The sequence below is a fragment of the Typha latifolia genome, chromosome 1, assembly GCF_019914945.1.
Source record: "Typha latifolia isolate L0001 chromosome 1, TyphaL0001v2, whole genome shotgun sequence".
In the NCBI taxonomy this organism is placed as follows: domain Eukaryota; kingdom Viridiplantae; phylum Streptophyta; class Magnoliopsida; order Poales; family Typhaceae; genus Typha; species Typha latifolia.
The window spans coordinates 17,740,523-17,759,031 of record NC_133086.1 but is presented as its reverse complement, the minus strand read 5'-3'; the positions used below and the strand labels follow the sequence as shown (position 1 = coordinate 17,759,031).

General features: G+C 36.9%; 2 protein-coding genes across 5 annotated transcripts; both read right to left on the bottom strand.

Moving 5' to 3' along the window:
* Nucleotides 1–641: 641 nt before the first annotated feature.
* Nucleotides 642–6,064, bottom strand: LOC140780374 (uncharacterized). 2 transcript variants are annotated; one of them, XM_073125883.1, is made up of 9 exons: nt 5,848–6,064; nt 4,633–4,683; nt 3,143–3,164; nt 2,914–3,028; nt 2,795–2,827; nt 2,522–2,647; nt 1,489–1,595; nt 1,324–1,395; nt 642–1,250 (listed from the first exon to the last, which is right to left on the bottom strand). In XM_073125883.1, the coding sequence occupies exons 1-9, from the start codon at nt 5,998–6,000 to the stop codon at nt 871–873; spliced, it is 1,059 nt and encodes a 352-aa protein (XP_072981984.1). In that variant the 5' UTR covers nt 6,001–6,064; the 3' UTR covers nt 642–870. The 2 variants fall into 2 exon arrangements, with proteins under 2 accessions (XP_072981984.1, XP_072981985.1); XM_073125884.1 differs by lacking the exon at nt 4,633–4,683 and having other exon boundaries at nt 5,848–5,998.
* A 439-nt stretch (nt 6,065–6,503) lies between these two features.
* On the bottom strand, nt 6,504–18,006 carry LOC140790896 (serine/threonine-protein kinase VPS15). Of its 3 annotated transcripts, XR_012109474.1 has the most exons (13): nt 17,663–17,986; nt 17,499–17,573; nt 16,629–16,751; nt 15,550–15,595; nt 15,294–15,454; nt 13,777–13,856; nt 12,553–12,658; nt 11,342–11,518; nt 8,256–11,246; nt 8,118–8,170; nt 7,548–7,795; nt 7,364–7,463; nt 6,504–6,804 (listed from the first exon to the last, which is right to left on the bottom strand). XR_012109474.1 is itself a non-coding variant. In XM_073141212.1 (12 exons), exons 4-12 carry the CDS (start codon nt 15,626–15,628, stop codon nt 6,628–6,630), a joined length of 4,257 nt encoding a protein of 1,418 aa, XP_072997313.1. In that variant the 5' UTR covers nt 15,629–15,630; nt 16,629–16,751; nt 17,499–17,573; nt 17,663–18,006; the 3' UTR covers nt 6,504–6,627. The 3 variants fall into 3 exon arrangements, 2 of the variants coding, with proteins under 2 accessions (XP_072997313.1, XP_072997320.1); XM_073141212.1 differs by having other exon boundaries at nt 8,118–11,246; nt 15,550–15,630; nt 17,663–18,006; XM_073141219.1 differs by having other exon boundaries at nt 8,118–11,246; nt 17,663–18,000.
* Nucleotides 18,007–18,509: the final 503 nt, after the last annotated feature.

Sequence of the window (18,509 nt, the reverse complement as noted above, 5' to 3'; positions counted from 1 at the left end):
GAAACTTATTAGGCCAGCCAACATGATAAAGGTGACCACCGCCAGAAAAAAGACCATATCGAAATGTGTAGAAGTGTTTCTTTGGTCAACACGGGTTGTCGTGGGCTTCCTGCTTCTCATTTGTTGTCGTAATTCTTGATATTGATCACTAGTATAATGCGTGAAACACGCATATTAATAATAGTAAATTGTGATTGAGTTTAATTAGGATAAGGACTAGGACTATAATACCTATTTGAGATAACTTCGTGGTCTACCTATCAATCCACTACTGCCTATTGTAATTCCAATGACGAGGGCGATCTTTGAAATTGTGATTAAGTTTTATTAGAATTAGATATCACCTGTTGCGATTTTTGCTAGTAAAGAAACAGAGGAGAGAATTGAAAGCCCTTTACTTATAATTCTACAAGAGTTTAGAGATATGATATGAATTATTTATAATTTTTCTAGGATATCATAAGGATGCAGCTGATAGGAGTGTATATTTCTTTTATTAAGAAACATAGTATTAGTCATATTCAGATATGAATTCAAATACTGAACCTTAAAAAAATCTCAACCAATATCCAACAAAACTCTGGTGCGAATACGGATCGGATTGGATATAATCCCACTAGTTCTCACCCATAGAAACAAGATTAATACATGAAAAGTGTCATACAGAAAAAATTTTACTTGAAATACAATATCATTTACAACTTATGGGGCCAATTTTCTTGGCAAGATCTAGAACATATTTTTACACCTTTATTGGCTCTTCTTCTTTACATTCAAATAATATTACAGCACTCTCTTCAAATCAATCTTTATGATCTCATTGAATGAGAGCCCTGTAATCAAATATCTCTCTTAGCAAAGAAAATTAACTCATGAATTCTTAAATAGTACATTCTCCTCTTTGATTTGAATCTTGCTTCCAGCTACTAAAACCCATGTCTCTATAATTTTCTCCACCCTCCCATCCAGCATATCTACTAAGGTGAATGCTCGCAAGGTCGCATCTACTGACCCTGCAGTTTGGAGCTGATTCTGTTCCTCACCAGTGCTGCTGCTGAGGCTGCTCTCTTTTATTTGTTTCACTCTTGGCACAATAGCTCCATTCAGGTACACAGTTTGATTGGTATCAACCACAATCATCTTCCTGAGACCATTTCCATAGGCTAACCTTTTATGCATGTGCCCAAACACAATCAAAGGGACGGAAATTGAGGTTTCTCTTTGTATGTCAGATATGGCTCGAGCAAGATCTGCAAGAGTTGAACGAAGGAATAATAAAATCTGATACTCATAGGAAAAACTTAACTAAATGAAAGCAATTACCTGGATCGCCGTGGTCACCACCTCCAAAGACCCAATCTCTTCCACAAATATCATTCACGTTTGAACCTAAACCTGAACAGCACAACAATTGAACAAAGTCAAGAAAATTTTACCTGAATATTTTACTGAGTTAATAAGACACATGCACTTTGGCATCTTATCAACCTGTAGGGCCATTATGTGCAAGAAGTATGACTGAATGCTCCTCCGGAGTCTCCACAGCAGCTTCGTAGATTTTCTTAGCACTTTCTTCTATGTCATTTACACCATACCTACTTAAGATAAAGATTCATCAGATATATATTGGTAAACCTTGGATATATTGATATAATTTGGTGCCTCAGAATATGCTGCCTTGCAGTAACATCAAATTTAGAAACAGCAGCATCCTAGTGTTTCTGAATCATAGGGTATAATCATCACAAATGCCCAACTTATCTTATGTTTATTGGGAACTATGATTTGTGAGACCACATATGGATTTGATCCACCAAGATGACCAATCAAGTTAGCAGATTAAATTCTTACGCTTCATTTTTTTGAGCAACCTACTTGAGTTATCTACATGCCACAATTATTTAAGTTAGAGATAGCCCAAATTTAGGAAACAATGACAAAATGATGCTAAAAATGAAAACATCATTGGTACCCTTGCAAATTCATAAACTTAAGACATGTAGATGACTGTGTAAAAAATATCTGATCAGCAAGCGATTCTCCTTATGGTGCACTAAATGATGTATGATGGACAAACCCGAACGAACCTATTTTGATGTTATTACCTGTCCATAACTTTGTATGCTCAATGGGAACTATTCCAACAACGTGAAAATAAATCCACCCGTCTCTATTTTAGTACCACAACTGCTCAACATTAAACCTCATGTTCCCTATACTCATTCTTTAAACATGACATTTCCTAATTGATGTTCACATTCCAACCAACAAATCATGGCCTGTGTTATGATGTACTATGCTGTAATCTACTATTAACTTAAGATTTAGGAGGCAATTAGTGATCATTCAGCGCCAAAAACACATCCACTACATACAGGACACATTTATCTTCTTATGTTATAGATAAGAATATGAGAAAGATAAGAAATGATCAATGTCTCAATAGATGACTGGTGTACATAAATGATGAAGATCAATGAAAAAATCAATTTCCCTTTATACCCTAGAAGATATAACTAACCTCATAGACAGCAACCTTGGCCTAAATAATCTGTCTCCCCCACAAGAAAATGGTCGGCCACCAACAACACTGAGCTTCAACAATGGAAAATCCATACGCCTATACCCGACATGCTGTTCACCGAGACTGGTCATTGGCAAATGCATGCCACTTGATCATTAGATAAGGGCAATTTTATTCTGGTTCTAATAACTGTGACTAAAAGTACATGAATGATCAAAAAGAAAATTCTGTCGAAAAGGATGATTGGAGAGTACAGATCGACAAAATTACCATTCCAGTTGAAGCTGGACGCGATCTGCCTTTCTGAAGCCAAGTGAAACACATAATTAGGTCAGGTAGTTATATTCTCTTTCTGTTGGATAAAGAAATGTTGCAAGCATAAAGCTTACTTCCGTGAGAACTGATGAGTGTTCCAACAATCATGGTTCCCCAGAATTGCTGCTTTTGGTAGATTCAGATTTGAAATGCTCCTTACAAGTTCAACATTCTCATTTCCATAATCACCTGCAATGAAGAAAAAAGAAGATTGAAGAAGTTGGAATCTTACTGGACAGAAAGAATTTGTGCAATGATAAGGTTACATCATGTGGAGCCAGATGAAGAGGAAAAAGAACATGCCTGTGAACAGCACCAAATCAGGCTGCATTTCACATTAAAAACAAGTAAGAATGTCTGGTGTAACAAAAGGAGAAAGATAAAGCAATTGTTTCTCATGAACATTTACAGATTTAGGAAAAGAAACAACGCAGAATTTACATAATGACATCCAAACATATGTTCTCATTATAGTTCTTGGAATTAATAGTAAGCCAAAAGAAAAATTCATGATACAAGAATGAATCCAGGAGGATAAATATTTATTTAAAGCAACTCATCATTCACAGGAAAGTCAAATGTGTTGAAAGCACACTCAAAAGTAAGATGAGGTATCAATGAGCATGTATGATGATGTCGTCCCCATTATACTTGTCATTTTCATCTTCTTCCCTCTTTCAAATAGATTAGAAACCCCTTCTTTTGTAGAGCCTGATGATTCAGAAACTGCAAAATCAAGCATAACAAGCAACACATACTTCAACTGACAAGCCTTCTTGAGGATATCAACTTCGATGAAAAAGTGATGCCTCAGTTTGTAACAGCTAGATGGCATAGCCTTTTGAGGAGTATCTACTCCAACAATTTAAGCTTGTATAACAACAAGATAATCTTTGAAACTAAAGAAATGTATTAAATGGAAAAGAGGTGTAAGGAGAGCCTCGATGAAAGTGGGAACTGAAAGACATTGAAGTAAAAAAGACCTCAAAATTATTGACCATTCAAAATTAAGAAAGAAACACCCAATATGACAAATTGTGAATATCATTATCAGTTGATGAATATTTACTTTAGAGTACACTATTTTAAATTTAATGATTCATCAGAGGTTAAGAAAGTCACGAATCAATGGTGGCAACATTTAAAGCAAAATGAAAAGAAAAGAAAATTAGAGCAACCAATATAAAATAGGCATACCTATGCATGAGGCTTCTGCCAATGAGGGGTTATCAATTTTCAGGCCAAAGAGAAAAACAAATTAAAGAAGCTTCAAATCAGAGCAGAGGAGGCAACACAATTCAATGGCAGTGACACAAATAAAGAGTCCAAATCACCAAAGATAGTGACACTTCATATTTATCAATTATCATGTCAACTAAATTAAAGTACATAGGTAAGCTCTAAAGAACTTCACATTGACAATCATGCATCAAGTGTTAAAAAAACTCCTCCATCATGTGAATTTGAAAAATGATCCATCCTTAACTACTTTCTCTTACGAAGTTAACGAAGAGAGGAAGGAAGGAGGTTTAAAAAAAGGAAGGGCACAAACATGGTAAAAATTAATGTTTAACCATATATAATGCAAGTATATATATATATATATATAAAATTACATGTAAAAGAATCAACCTAACAAGCTTCATGGGTTATTAACATTTGCCATATGAAAAGGCTAAATTTCCTAACTTTTGATGGTAAAAGCGTAAGTATTAAGGAACTTGTTATTTCTCAATATTTACAAATAGATCTGAGTGGGCCTATAAACCAAAAGCTTCAGGAATATAATTTACCTGCAGAAAGTAAAGAGCCTTTGAATCTTCTTCCAAATCCCAAAAATCATGCTAAATAATCCAAGTACAAGAGTAATTAGTGAAAATTTAGTCCTACCATCAACATCAGCTAGCAACAAATATAACACCTAACTATAAATGGCACCACATTTTGAGAAGCATAATAACGAAAAAAAGACATGCATTACAAGTAAATAATATAGGCTGTATACAGACATTATCATATTTTTGTAACTATGAATTGCAGCATGAAAATGCAAAAATCCACTATAGGACTTAGAGAAATATTTTTCCTTGCTTCAACTTCATGTTCTGAGAAATCTTGAATTAGCATGAAGTACAACCAGCTGTTCCAAGGTTGGAAAGTACATCTATCATATAAAATTGTAATTACCTAAAAACAGGTCTCTATTTGCAGTATCTCCTACTAGCTCAACAGGCCAATAACATCAGTTAATAGACATAACTAAAGTGATAAGCATGTATGAGCATGAGAAAGTACAAATGATAAAAAAGTTTATGATGCACGGAGTCTGTTGCACACTATTGATGCAGGCAAGGGGGTGCTTATCTTTCTTGATTTAATTACTTAATAGTCCAAGCCAATTTAGGCTTAATATAGCTTAGCCACCATGTAGGGGATCTCCACATAGAGTCAACTTAGAAGACAGATTAGTTTTTGGTTCCTTCTACTTTCAATCCTAGGAGCTTGGTTCTTCTTCTTCTCGCTTTAAGCCAAGCCAATAGGCAATACTACGACTTAAACCTAAGATTTAATAGGAAGCAACAAAGTCAACTTCAATCCAATCTTACATCACATTTTTATCATAGTTTCATTTCTACTAAGATATAATATTTGAACACTTCCTTCATGTAAGAATAACAGGGAGTTATTTCCATTGCTTAAACCACAAGGTAAACAGCACATGACATGAAATTGAGAGCGAATCTGTGAGACTTGCCGCAAGATAGGAGCGTATAATCCAGAAATATAAGAAATTGTTCAAAATTCAATAAGAGTGAGGCATTTTATTTCCTATTTTGACAAAAGAATTCAAAAGAAAAAGTTAACACATCTATGTCGAAATCGGATAAAACACCAAAGACCCAAATAGGATTATGTGAATTAGAAGAACATCAACCACCAAACTCGAACAAAACCAAAGCCATCCGGAGAAGGAACGAGAAAGGATGAGGCACCATCATCGAACTCACCACGTCTCCAACTACTGCGACCCGTACGGAACTCGGCATGACTGGGTGATTGGATTTCGAGGAGGCAAGAGAAGAGGAAGAGAATGGAGAGGCAAAAGGAAGAGGAGAGGTTGGGTAGCCGTGCCAGCTCACCGCCCACGACCGTAGAAGCATTAAGGCAAGAGGAAAGAGTTAGAAAATTAAAGAGCGTCCAAGGCTTGAAAGATTCCGTCGCCACAGTGAATGGGAGCAGCAGGTGGCATATTTTTATAGGCCAATCCCAAATTGCAAGTATAGATACAACAATAATAAGAACCATAGATTTAATTAGTGCTCGAATGCGAATTGTTGTTACATTTTTATTGATAGATGTGTTCATAAATTTTTTTGTTTGATTAATTAATACATAGAAGTGAGAATAATCGATATATTACATACTGAGACAAAGAATTAGGCAATCTGGTTCTGGTATGACCTGCTTAAAAGTTAAGGTCTTTCCTCTGTTGCTTGTTTTGTTTTCCTTCAAAAGTAACCTTATATACACAATGTGATCGTGCAGGAAAATTTTGAAAATAAATGAAATTAATATCAGCTTTTCCATTTTTCTGAATCCAATCATTTAAAAGAAAATAAAATCTGATCAATCTACCAATTAATGTTTCTATAGACATCTTGACTTCAAAGGATAAAATAACTCAATTTTATGTCTATTGATTCTCTTTACATTTGCATATTCCTATATTCCATTTAAACCAACTCATTTATATACACCCCAAGCTTGTGAAGCTTCTTCTATCTTTTCTATTTCCACACCTTAACAGCACCATCTCTACTACTGGATACCAACATCCTTTGGTTTAATTTGAAAGACGCCAGTGAGAGGACAGAATCACGGTGGCAACTGGCGGAATCAGTGGCTGCCGCGGCAAGTAGAGCTTTCTGAGTCAATTTGGCTGACGTGGCTCTGGTGTTCATTTCCTGTTCAAGATTTTGCAAACAGAGAGGGAGAGAGAGTCAGCATTACTAGTTTGATATTGCAAGCTTCTTATGATCTTCTCAGAAGAAAAGAAGGGCAGTTACTTTCAAGGAAAACCATTCCTCATTCACAAGTGTTAATCAACTAAATAAGTAGAAATGTTTCAGTCTAATTCAGATAACATCTGTAGAGAAAAGCTAGAGAAAGATGTAGCTGCATAAATCTTTGTCATTATCTATGCAACAGCACAACATGGACTACAGAGTACCATACAACTTTGATTTACATCCAAGCGGATCATTAGGGTTCTTCAAATTATTAAACTAAACTGAAACTTCAAAACTTGAATGTGAAACAGCAACATGATTTAGCATGCCAAAATATTAGGTATAAGGATTTGTCCTCTGAAAAGTAAAATCTTCGTTGAAGAAATTTTAATATGATAAGTTCTAGGTAGGATGTCAATTTGTACCAGAACCATGCAGAACATCTATCATCCATAAGTTGAAATTACCAGATACATTACCAGACCAAATTTCAAAGAGAGGATATTAAAAATACCTGCACAACTTGTACGCCGAAACTAGACCTTATGTCAAAAAATTCATCATTTCCAATTCCTTTTGTTGAAGGTCCGCAGACACAGTAACTCCGATCAGGACTGCAAGTTATTGACCAAAAGAATGATTAAAGTAACCACAAAATGACCGAGTGCAGATAAGAGATTTTGTATCACTGTAAAGACCTGGTGTGATCCCAGTAGCGTATCTTCAAGTCAGTGCCCCCGGTCAACAAGTTTCCCCCAGGCAAGGGAAGCAACGACCGTGTACCTGGAAACCGAGGTGAATGCTCATTCAATTCGTCAATTCTATATTTAGAATTATTAGTTCGTTTCACATCTTGCTTAGAATTTGACTTGCTAGAAGGCCTTGCCAATGCTCTGGGGACATTGGAAACTTCAGTTTCATTTTCACTGCTTGGTGTTCTGAATACCTGAGAACAGAACAAGAACTCATGAAATTATTGTCATGTATGCCATACACGTACGCACAACATAAAGGTCAGCTATTCTATCAGGGTAGCCTCTTCTACATGAGAAATTTTTTTATTAAACAAACTAGCAGCTGTTGTACATGAAGTTCGTATCATATGTAGATAGAAAAATATGACGGTCCGACAACTTATTATTGAAACATGGACTGCCCTCTTCCTTTTTGTTGATCCCAAGAGAAATATAAAACTATTAATATATATATGATAGAATATGAAACTGTTGTGTAAGTCTCTCAACGAAATATATGTGGCCTTTCAGTACCTGGTGGCAGCTTCCATTCTCCGCATTCCAGAGCGAAACCTCATTATAGCCAGCTGCAACGTAAACTAAAGGTCGTGAAATAAAAGATGTGGAGTTCGATGGTGGAATTAGCAAGCACATCTTCTCCACAGGGCATACCAGAGAATACTGCCACGAATTCACAGGCAAAAGGAACCTTAGATCCCACAAAGTAAGCACACCCCTTGAAGATCCTGATACAAACCAATTCCCACATTGACCCATTACAAGAGAAGAGATGTATCCCTCTTCAGGTGCAGATTTAAACGTCCAAGCTTCTGAATTAACCCTTGTATCCCAAAGATGAATCCCACAACCTTGGGTGCTAAAAAGAACTGTCTGACTAATACAATTATCACTAGTAGAACAGTTTAACATGCTAAGAATTGCACCTTCCCCAACTTCCTTCTTCTTGACATCAGTAATACCAGAATACCTTTCAATGACATTTCCCAGACCTCTAGATACATAATCAACAGAAAACAAGTGCACTGTCCCATCACTTGCACCAACAACTACTTGTGCAGTACCACGAAGCATAGTTGTGCATAAAGCCCGACTGCCTCCTAGAGTATAAGTCAGCCTCGATCTGAAGGCAATGTCCCTTTCAAACTTCCTGGTATCCCAAATCTTAACACTGGAGTCATCAGAAGCACTCACAAAGAAGGCGTCATCATTTGATATGGCTATGTCATTGACTGCAGAACGATGCTCTTGCAGATGTGCCACGAGAACTCCACGAGGCTTCCATCCTGTATCTGGAACTGATGATCCTATGCTGAAGGGCAATCCAGTTGCATCAGATTGTGACGCATCATCTCCGGTTATCGATGAACTGCCCTTCATGTTGTCATAAATAGCAACATCCTGAAATCTTCTGGTAATATGTGCAGACTGATTAGTTTCATTACCTTCTGCATCCTGCACTGATGTTTGCACTGACTTGACATTGGTGTTGATATTGAAAAAAGAACCTGAAACAAGTTTGGGTGGAACAGAACTAGATAAACCTAAAGGCTTATTGACAGGTTCCAACCAAGGCATGCATGACGATGTAACTCCCTTAGTATTCCAGTGTAATGAAGTATCATATCCTACAGAAACAGCTCCAGCTGCACGTTTATCTATGCAAAGAGAGTACAAGGGTATTCCTTCAGATACTCCATCACAGAAGGAATTATTACCAGCAGTGACATGTGGTGAAATGAAGCCAGAAAATTGCAACTTGTCAGAAGAGAGTGAATCTCTAATGTCAACTGATGCATTATGGGAAGAATTAACAACTCTCAGTTTTGCGACATCTTCAAGAACTGGTAGATAAGTGTTTTGCATTGCTCTACCGGCGTATCTTCCACCTTGAGCATTGGATTCTTTACTAACAGCACTTCTCACATCTCCTGCAACTCTCTTGGTGTGTTCAATAGTTTCCCACTGATTTGAGTAGGCTGATGAATTATACCATATCTTTCTCTGTCTTTCCAACATGTCAGAACTCCTTGCATTCTCTAGAACTTTATAGAAAACCAATTTTGAGACTGGAGGCTTAAGGCAAGAAAGGAGAGTTGTCTCACAAGATAGAGAAGGTGGCTCACTATGAAAGAATGGGCGTAGAACTGGGGAAAGGTACACATATGAATCTACTGGGCCTAAGCTCTCACTACTAGAAGCAATAAAGGCGACAGCTGACTTTCTTACCCATTGGATTGGATAACATAACATGGGAAAGGCTTTCTCAATCAAGCCAAGAAGTATCCCTTTCCTCAAAAAACCACTTTTACAAAGCATGGACAAGCAATCCAGCGCATTAACAATGACGGCTTCCATGTCATCACTTAAGGCCTGCTCGATATAAGGTAAAAGATATTCCTCGACACTTCTTTGACCAACAAAGTAACAGACATAAACTATTTGACCATAGAAAACTGCCCGTAGCTGCTCATCTCGATCATTAAGAAATGCAGGGAGGATGGGTAGCAAAAAATCATTACTTTGCCTGTGACCAAAGAAGTAGCACAAATAACCGATATCCTGCAAAAGAGCTCTGCGGATATTTGGAGTTTGCTTTGGCCCCATAACTAATTCTTGCACAATTTCAGATATGGATTTCCTCAATTGTGAAAGCTGATTGTCACTTTTATCATGATGCCTATCTTTTGGTGATTCTGTAGCAACAGATTGTGATTTAAGAGCAAGATCTGATTTATCAAGAGATACTGCATCAGATAAGCTGTGAGAGTGAATCAAGAATCTGTAAGCAGTCAGAGCAATCTTAAAGATGTTGCTAGCATAGCAAATCCTAACACTTTCCTCTGGATCATCAGGAAGAGTAGATAGCATTGGTAGAATATACTCGGGAAATATCATTGCATCACTAGGAGGAAAGTCTCTGACAAGAGGCAAAATGTCACCTAATGTTTCCAAAGCAGCACAACGGACAATTGCAGATGGATCAGAAAGCATTACAATTACATAGGGAACTACATGCTGCAACCGGTCTTCATCATCAATATATAGCGAAGCAGTCTTAAGCAGAACTAGACCAGCCCTTCTCAACTGTGACTGCTTGACATTTCGTATACATGAGCAGAGTAGTGATGCAATCAATACCATGCCTTCGCAATTCATCTTACATTCGGTTCCTAGAAAATAAGGCATGTCAAATGTGTCCCACTGACTATCATATCCAGACATTAAAGAATTCAAGTCGCTTTTTAGGATTTTTCTCAAAGTGGGTGCGGGTGCTTTATTTTCCTTTTGACCCTTGAAACTGTTTAAAGCATGCTGCCTTGAGTAAGTTAATGGCTGTGAAGCATTTTGAGCAGTTTCCTTTGTTGTCTTTGCACTTGAATGATGGTTTCTTTGTTCTACTTCTCTTAGAAGAGAAGTAATATCTCCAACAATCTGAATCTGATCACCAGATTTTCCTTTCTCTAACTCACCTTTGATCTCTTGAGAGGCCCTTGGTGAGTTTATGATTTTCCTACTTCGTTGCTGTTCAGAGGTAGTATTACTGACTCCGGAAATTACGCAAGATTCAGATGTTCCCTGAGCTGAATCTCTTATCATCATTTGCTCATGTATCTTCCTGAAAGCGCTCTGGGTCACTGCAACCTGCAATGGAGATAATTTTGATTTATTAAGACTATTGTACTTAGATTATAAATGGCTTCCCAAGTTACACATAATATAATTGGAAACTTCTATACCCTTGTATCTGAGTCAAGAGGAACCAAGCAGGAAAAGAATTTATGAAGAAACGGTGAGAAATAACTTGGAAATGCGTCTGCTGCATAACTTTGCAAATAACTTTCGCATGACAACCTTGACTCTGGGTCCAGTTGAATCATATGAAGTATCATTTTCCGAATTCCAGCATCTTGTATCTGCAATCATGAAGCATTTAACTTTATTGTATATTTATCCAAATAAGCGGAAACAAACAAACTATGATAGAGGATCTTGATTTAAAGCAAGAAATAACTATGAGTCAGGAAGTGTAGTGAAAACAGATAAGTGTATATAGAATCGCATATTCATGATCTTAAATGGATAAATTTCACTTCTTGTCATCATCAGAAGAGACCATATTTGCTGCAAACAGGAACTTGCTTCTTATGTGCCAGCAAAGTGCAGCACAGTAGACAACAACATCTGGAGCTTATAAGTGGTCATGTTTATGCCAATTCCAGCTTTCAGACCGACAAGGAGTGAGATTCTAGATTTGGTTTCAAGTATCAAGATATATGAGATGATAATCACGTCTGTATTCAGCTTTAATTAATTAAAGATAAGACAAAGTTTCAGTTGAGGATAAATATATACTACTTAATCATCAATCACATGCACACATAAATAGTGAAACATTTAATAATCAAGAAAAGCATTGGTACTTGAAGAGGTGGAGGCAATAGAAAGTGCATTCCCAGAGGTAAAGTTAAGAAAGGGAAAATATAAAGAATTCAAAGTTTTCTCTTAAATCCAGAAATCGGTCATAAATGTTATTGTGGAAATTGCCTAAGAGACAAGTGCAGTTATTCGAGGAGGAGAAAATAATAATGAAAAAGAAATCAGCAGATACAGCCATGAGGATTGAATGTTCAACCCTTTAGTGTTTAGAACCTTTAGGGATTTGAATGGAAGCTTAGTTTGACGTTAGGTAAATTAAATTGACCAAATACAGTGTGGCATATATTTTCAATCATGGGATCAAAAGTCAAAACCAACTAGAAAAATAGAATGAAGGCCAAATTTCAAAAATAAGTATAGTATTGTACATCACCATAAATCAGAATTTTTTTATGGTCAAAGCAGATCTTTACAAGTACTAAGCTCACTCAACTCTCAAGTTAAAGAAAGAAAGGGGAAAAAGCAAAGCAACTCTATATAATTGAAAGTGAGGAAGGATAAACAAAAACACCTTTTCTAGGCTTGGACTGGGATCGTGTTGTCCTCGGCGATAAGAAAGAATCTGAGACAGCTCAAAAAGTGGTTGTCCCTCAAGAAAAAGCTCAGCAATAACACACCTGAAAAGAGAAGATACTGCCAGGTTTTAACAATGATCAGCAACAGATACATCTGATGATTATCAGATCATCGTTCTTCAGAAAACAATCGATGCTGATTTATTATTTGAGTGTTATTTGCTAAGAGAAGATCTTTCCAGAATAACACCTGATACAATTTGGCAGTATAAATTCAAATTATTTTTAGTTTTGGTAGATATAGCCAATTTTTGGACTTTTGGTGTAGTTCAAACTTCCCTAGTATAGCAGATAAAGGCCCTAGTGCACATGGCTCAGCAACTTTGCAGGACAGAGAGAGAGCAAGAGAGGTGCAACCTTGCCCACATCACTAGAAATGTTATTTTCGTAACAATACAAACAAAATTATTTGCTTTTCTTAATTCGTGCCAAATTATGGATCAATAATAATAATAACAGAAATAACAAATTTACCTTTTGAAAGGTAATCCATTATGAAACTTGGGCAAGAAAAACTTCCCTTAAAGGCCATGAAGTAAAAAAGTAGAAGTAAATATCCAACTCAATCAAGAAGCCAAACATCAATATAGCGAGATTAGTTTGACAATTGGTCTCACTTCCCAACATTTAAAACTTAAGCTAGTAAATGGGGAGCATGACCACCTAATTGTAGATAGAAATATTGTCCATTAGTCAATAGAAAATAATGTCTCTTCTTTAACTGATGTTAACTACAAATTTTACGCTACCAAGAACAAAAAATATATAAGCCGAATAACCGATAATGACTAAGGTATAAGCCAGTAACGAGTCATCCTCTTTCTACAAATCAAAGTAGAGGAGGAACCAGTTGGACACATTATATTCAAAACAGAAGGTGGCTGGATTGAGGATTGATATATAAATATGCACCTATTTCAGAAAGATCTTTTAGATAATGGCACACAAATGGACTAGTTCGACAAAGAAAAATAAGAAAAAGAGCTGTAAATTAAAGAACAAACTATTACATGTCAAATCACGATAACATGCATATGCTTCCCATTTCCTTTAAAGTCAGTAGCAAATTTTAACATCTAGGGGTAAGCACAGTGTTATATAGAAAGGAGCATAAATTTAGTTAACTTCCAATAATCAGCTAGAAGAACAATTATGCATACCCAAGAGAGAATATGTCCATAGATGGCTTTAAAGGTGCATCTGGTGCAACTTGGGCTTCACTTCCATGCTCGTAGAATCGCTAGAAGATAATGAAAGTTTAATTTGATTTATCTCTTCAGTAAGGTACTTATCAGAATATTATAATACTACAAACAGTTAATAACCAGCAAGTACACTCCATCAGAAGTGCAAGAACAAGATCAATAGCTTTATCGTAAAACTTCCCTTAAGATTCTTATGAGATTCTAATTAAAAGAAAACAAAACCTCATTTAACAACAGGGTTCACATGAAACTCACATAAATGAAGTAGAACAAATGTAGTTGAGAAATTGCTCTAGAGTAATATGGATATACTGTACATGGCAAATTCTTTTTTTAGAAAGCAATGAAGTTAACAGTTTATTTAAGTCGTCCAGCCATGTAGTGATCATGTAGCTAAAGAATCTCAAGCATACTAAAGTGTTCTCATATGAACTCTTTTTGGTGAGTATAAAATTCAGCTCTACTTTCAAAAAAGAACAAGACAAGCTAGAGACTGATGCAAGACAGGTGGAAATTATTTTTATCAATTCAAGCATGGATTGTCGTGCCGACCAGCATGAACCATGAATGACGCTAGGTCAGCACGTGACATGAGGAGTGCTGACAACACCACCCAAAAGACTTTAAAGCTTCCCAATGAGTGAGAAAAGCCTCACATAGGCCTCTTGCGGTCATAAGGAGAAGCCATAGGGGATGAAGCCTCGTTGAACCTTCCGTAGCCACGTGGAAAAGCCAAAGAAGAAACCATGGTCGTGCTAGGATATTTTTTCTGAATCACATGGAGAAGATGATCACATGGTGATAACTTAAATTATGAAGCGGATCAGAGAGAATCAATTTATAATAAGTCAATATCCATTAGCACCTAAAATAGGATCCACATCCTCTATCACTTAAAGTAGGATATGATAAGCTATCAGTTAGACTAGCTATGAAAAGAAATAGATTGTCCTCTTTTCTTGCCGGTAGACACCACCTTCTCCTTTGCAAACCTTAGCATAAAGGTCTTTATGTGGCATGTGTTGTGAGACCTTTAAAGGATTGAATTCAAGTATCATTTTGTAAAAATTTCCACCCGAAACTTTGACTCCACAGCACAGTTAAATGATTTACTTTGTCTTTGACAACAACAAACCACGAGGTATGTTACCAAACAAAGTGAGCATGCGCAATGAAAGTCATGAAACTGAGGTGTGTTACTAAACAAAATGAGCATGTTCGGGGAAAGTCATGAAACCGGTAATACTCTTGCAACCAATGTAAAGGAGGCTGATTCAGGTACCTCTATACTTACTTTGGCAACAAACAGTTTATGCATGAAAGATTAGGGATGATGAGTTAAATCATTCTCTTATAAATATCATAAACACTAAAGAAACCTCTATCAACAAATGAATTTGATGAAAGTTGTATAGCATTAGAAAAAAAACGAAACAAAACAAAACAAAGATGGCAAGAGGAAGAGGAACTACTTCAGGTGCAACATAACATCTCCGCCTTCCTCCGGTGTCAAAGAAGAATGAGAAGTCCGATGGATCATCATGCGGTATGTATGTTGGTTTAAAAGATGCAAAGTCTGCAAGGTATAGCCAATTCCAAGAGGTGACAAAAACATTCTCACATTTGATGTCACCTGCAAATTATAACAAGATGCCCACTCTCAGCAAACATCTTTTTAATTTAATAATAAGTACTCATTGCCTCCAGAAGATGCTTCACAGTTCTCACCATGACAAACTCCCTTACTGTGGCTTTGCTCCACCGCACAGAGTAACTGCACAACCAAATGAGCTAAGTCCACAACCATATCTGGGAAAACATAAAAAAGAACTTTACACGAACAGCATAGAAAGACATTTAAAAAAACTTCTTTTGTCAGTACAATATCGAGGTAAAATAACATTCCGTAGCACAAACCAAGTAAGTATGGTTTCGATATAGTTGCTTTAATGCAGAAAAAAGGTATAAAGTTAAACTGAAAAGTGAAAGATTCAGAATAAACAAATATGAAATTGCCTATGCTTTGGTGGTTCTCATTATTATTTGCTTTCTGTGGCCAGTTTCAAGTTTCAACTCTATTCAGCTGGTTTCAAACACCTTTGGCTAGCATTAACTAATCTCAATAGTTGTAATCGAAGTAATGATTTTCCCTCAAAGCTCAATATATATGGTAAAACATGTTATAAAAGAGATAATGTTCTTTTGATGAATCCTTGCATTTCTTTTTTTTAATGGTTTAGGCCTTTGCTTTCCCTACAAATAAGAGGAAGTTGAAGTCGAGAAGACACCAATGTGTACATTCCAGAATTCTTATGAAGATTCAAAAAATATTGGAGTTAAACCATAATAAGTTCAAACTCTAACCCTATATGATCTACATTCATAGAAACCATTTTGTCATACATATACCAATTAAAAATGGAAAGGTATGTCATCTTATAAACTAATATCTTCATTAACTTATGTTTCCTATATATATTAATGGATGTAGACAGGAAATCAATGGTACTTCAAATGTAACAGTCGTATAAAAATCACTGTATTTCCTAAAAATCTTTTGAAGTTCCTGGTTTCTAGGTCGCCCGATTGTCCTATATGATTTTTTGGATATCTGACATTTTTGGGGCCAAAGTTGAACCAAAACTAGTGAAACCACCGAAATTGCCAAAATCGAATTTCCATGAGACCACACAAAAGGGTAACTGGAACCAATATTTTTAAGAAGTTTATTTCTAATTAAAAGAAACTCATATTTTCTTTAGTTTATTTAAATTCCCCTTATTTGTGAACAAGCTGTGATTCGGTACCTGAAAAGCTAGCCACTTCTTTTCAATGAGACTGAGGAAGGGCCGCGTGCTCAGCCGATCATGAAGACTGCTGAAGAAATATTGCCTCAACAGATATGCTGCCTTATCCGTCTCGAACCAAAACTACAAATGTAACCAAATGCTTAGAAGAAAATCCCAGGAAGGAAAATGATAAAGAGATATTCCAAAGTAGCATACCGTTGATTCAACAGTTCTGCTTAACATTTTGTATCAACCTTATCATACCCGTGCTCTTTAATTTCCTTTTTCATATTTAGAAATTGAACCCATAGCATTGCAAATTGCATGAACTATCATCGGATGGGTCATGTTGATTACACAATTACCCATCTCTCTAAGTACACTATTATTGCCAATTTCAAAATAACAGTTTCCCACATAAATTATCTAAGAACTACTAAAAGTTATAGCTTTTAGAAATTGAATCCATAGAGTTCCAAATTACGTGAATCCATCACTGGTATTGCTTATTGCAATAATTTCCCGATCACTCTGGTTCTCATATCCAAGAAAGCCATCCATTAAATTCTATCATACCCATCACCTGGATTTCTTTATATTATCAACTTACACTAAATCCCAGAGTTCCACTTACAGCATCCAATAAAACCATAAAATTCCTATTAGACATGGAATCCGCAAAACCAAAATTGCATTAACCTTCTTTCCATAGTTCCTACGAGAGCCCTATTTGGGTTATCCTTTCTTTTCCAATTTGCAATAACCCGCCTAACATATGAACTATAAAAGGAAGCACAAAAAATCCTTTTGTTACTATACTATTGATCCCGAAAAGGAGCATAGAGAGAGAGAGAAGGAGCAGGAGGAGGAGGAGGAATTCAAGCTAACCTGGAAGGGCCAAACATGGGGATGTTGAACACTTTGGAATGTGTCCCTGATCAGAACCAACCTCCTCTCATAATCCTACGCGTCGACAATCCATAAGATGAGATTAAAAAAAATCTGAACTTTTGATACGAATCGAGAAAATAAATTAGAAATGAGTTGCGTACCTTGAGGTCGAGGTTATCCCCGCGCTTGAAGTAGACCTTGACAAGCACGAGGCCTTCGTCGTGCTTGCAGATGATAGATTTAAAGAAGCGGCCCCGATCGAGCACCTCGATGAGCACAAGGTTGTACGACGAGGGCAGGTCATGGAGATAGTACTCCGACGCCGAGACCTGCGTCGTCCTCGCGATCTTGTTCCCCATGCCAACGCCGGCTTCTCCTTCTTTGGATTCCTTCGATCGGAGACGGGGATGTTGGATCAAAGGGCATGTGGTCCGCTTCCCTCTCCGAGCTTCTCCTGGCACGCAACTACGCAAGCGAAACCCGAAGATGCCCACCCAGTTTGGGTATTGTCCACTCATCCAATAGTTCATTATACCATCTCCGATCATAGCCCGGCCCAGTAAACCTGACCCATTGGACCGGGTCGAGTCTAAATATTTCAGCCCGTTAGGTCGGGATGGGTTGAAATTATCGAGCCCGATTAACAATCGCGTCGGGCCTAGGCTTGTTCTCAAATCCATTGACCCGATCCAATGTAATCAAACCCAAGTAATAACTGCTCTACGAATTACCTCAGTAGCCGAAGGATTGAAGCTATTTATAATAAAGCTTATGCTCTAAATTTAATTCTTCCTCGTAAAAAGAAAAGAATCTACTGGTGAAGCTAAGGATTTATCTCAGCCCAGCTAGAGGTAGCAACTTGAGAAGTGTGACCCAACTTTGTTGGCTTGGATAACAACAAAGAAGACCACTCCAATCATTTCAGGAGGTGGAATAGAATTGCATGAGCCCATCACATCCTGGCCCTCTGCTCCCTTGAATCTTTTCTATTTCATGGCGCAAACTTCC

What these genes read in the sequence shown, in the direction of transcription:
- LOC140790896 (XM_073141219.1), bottom strand. Translation starts at nt 17,860, where the DNA reads ATGGGGAACAAGATCGCGAGGACGACGCAGGTCTCGGCGTCGGAGTAC. An exon ending in CCCATGTTTGGCCCTTCCAG is followed by an intron (nt 16,752 to 17,498) that starts GTTAGCTTGAAT and finishes TTACATTTGTAG; the next exon opens with TTTTGGTTCGAGACGGATAA. An exon ending in CTCTTGACTCAGATACAAGG is followed by an intron (nt 11,247 to 11,341) that starts GTATAGAAGTTT and finishes TCTCCATTGCAG; the next exon opens with GTTGCAGTGACCCAGAGCGC.
- LOC140780374 (XM_073125883.1), bottom strand. Translation starts at nt 6,000, where the DNA reads ATGCTTCTACGGTCGTGGGCGGTGAGCTGGCACGGCTACCCAACCTCT. An exon ending in AGGCTCTTTACTTTCTGCAG is followed by an intron (nt 3,165 to 4,632) that starts GTAAATTATATT and finishes TGTGAAATGCAG; the next exon opens with CCTGATTTGGTGCTGTTCAC. An exon ending in TGCACATAATGGCCCTACAG is followed by an intron (nt 1,396 to 1,488) that starts GTTGATAAGATG and finishes TGTGCTGTTCAG; the next exon opens with GTTTAGGTTCAAACGTGAAT.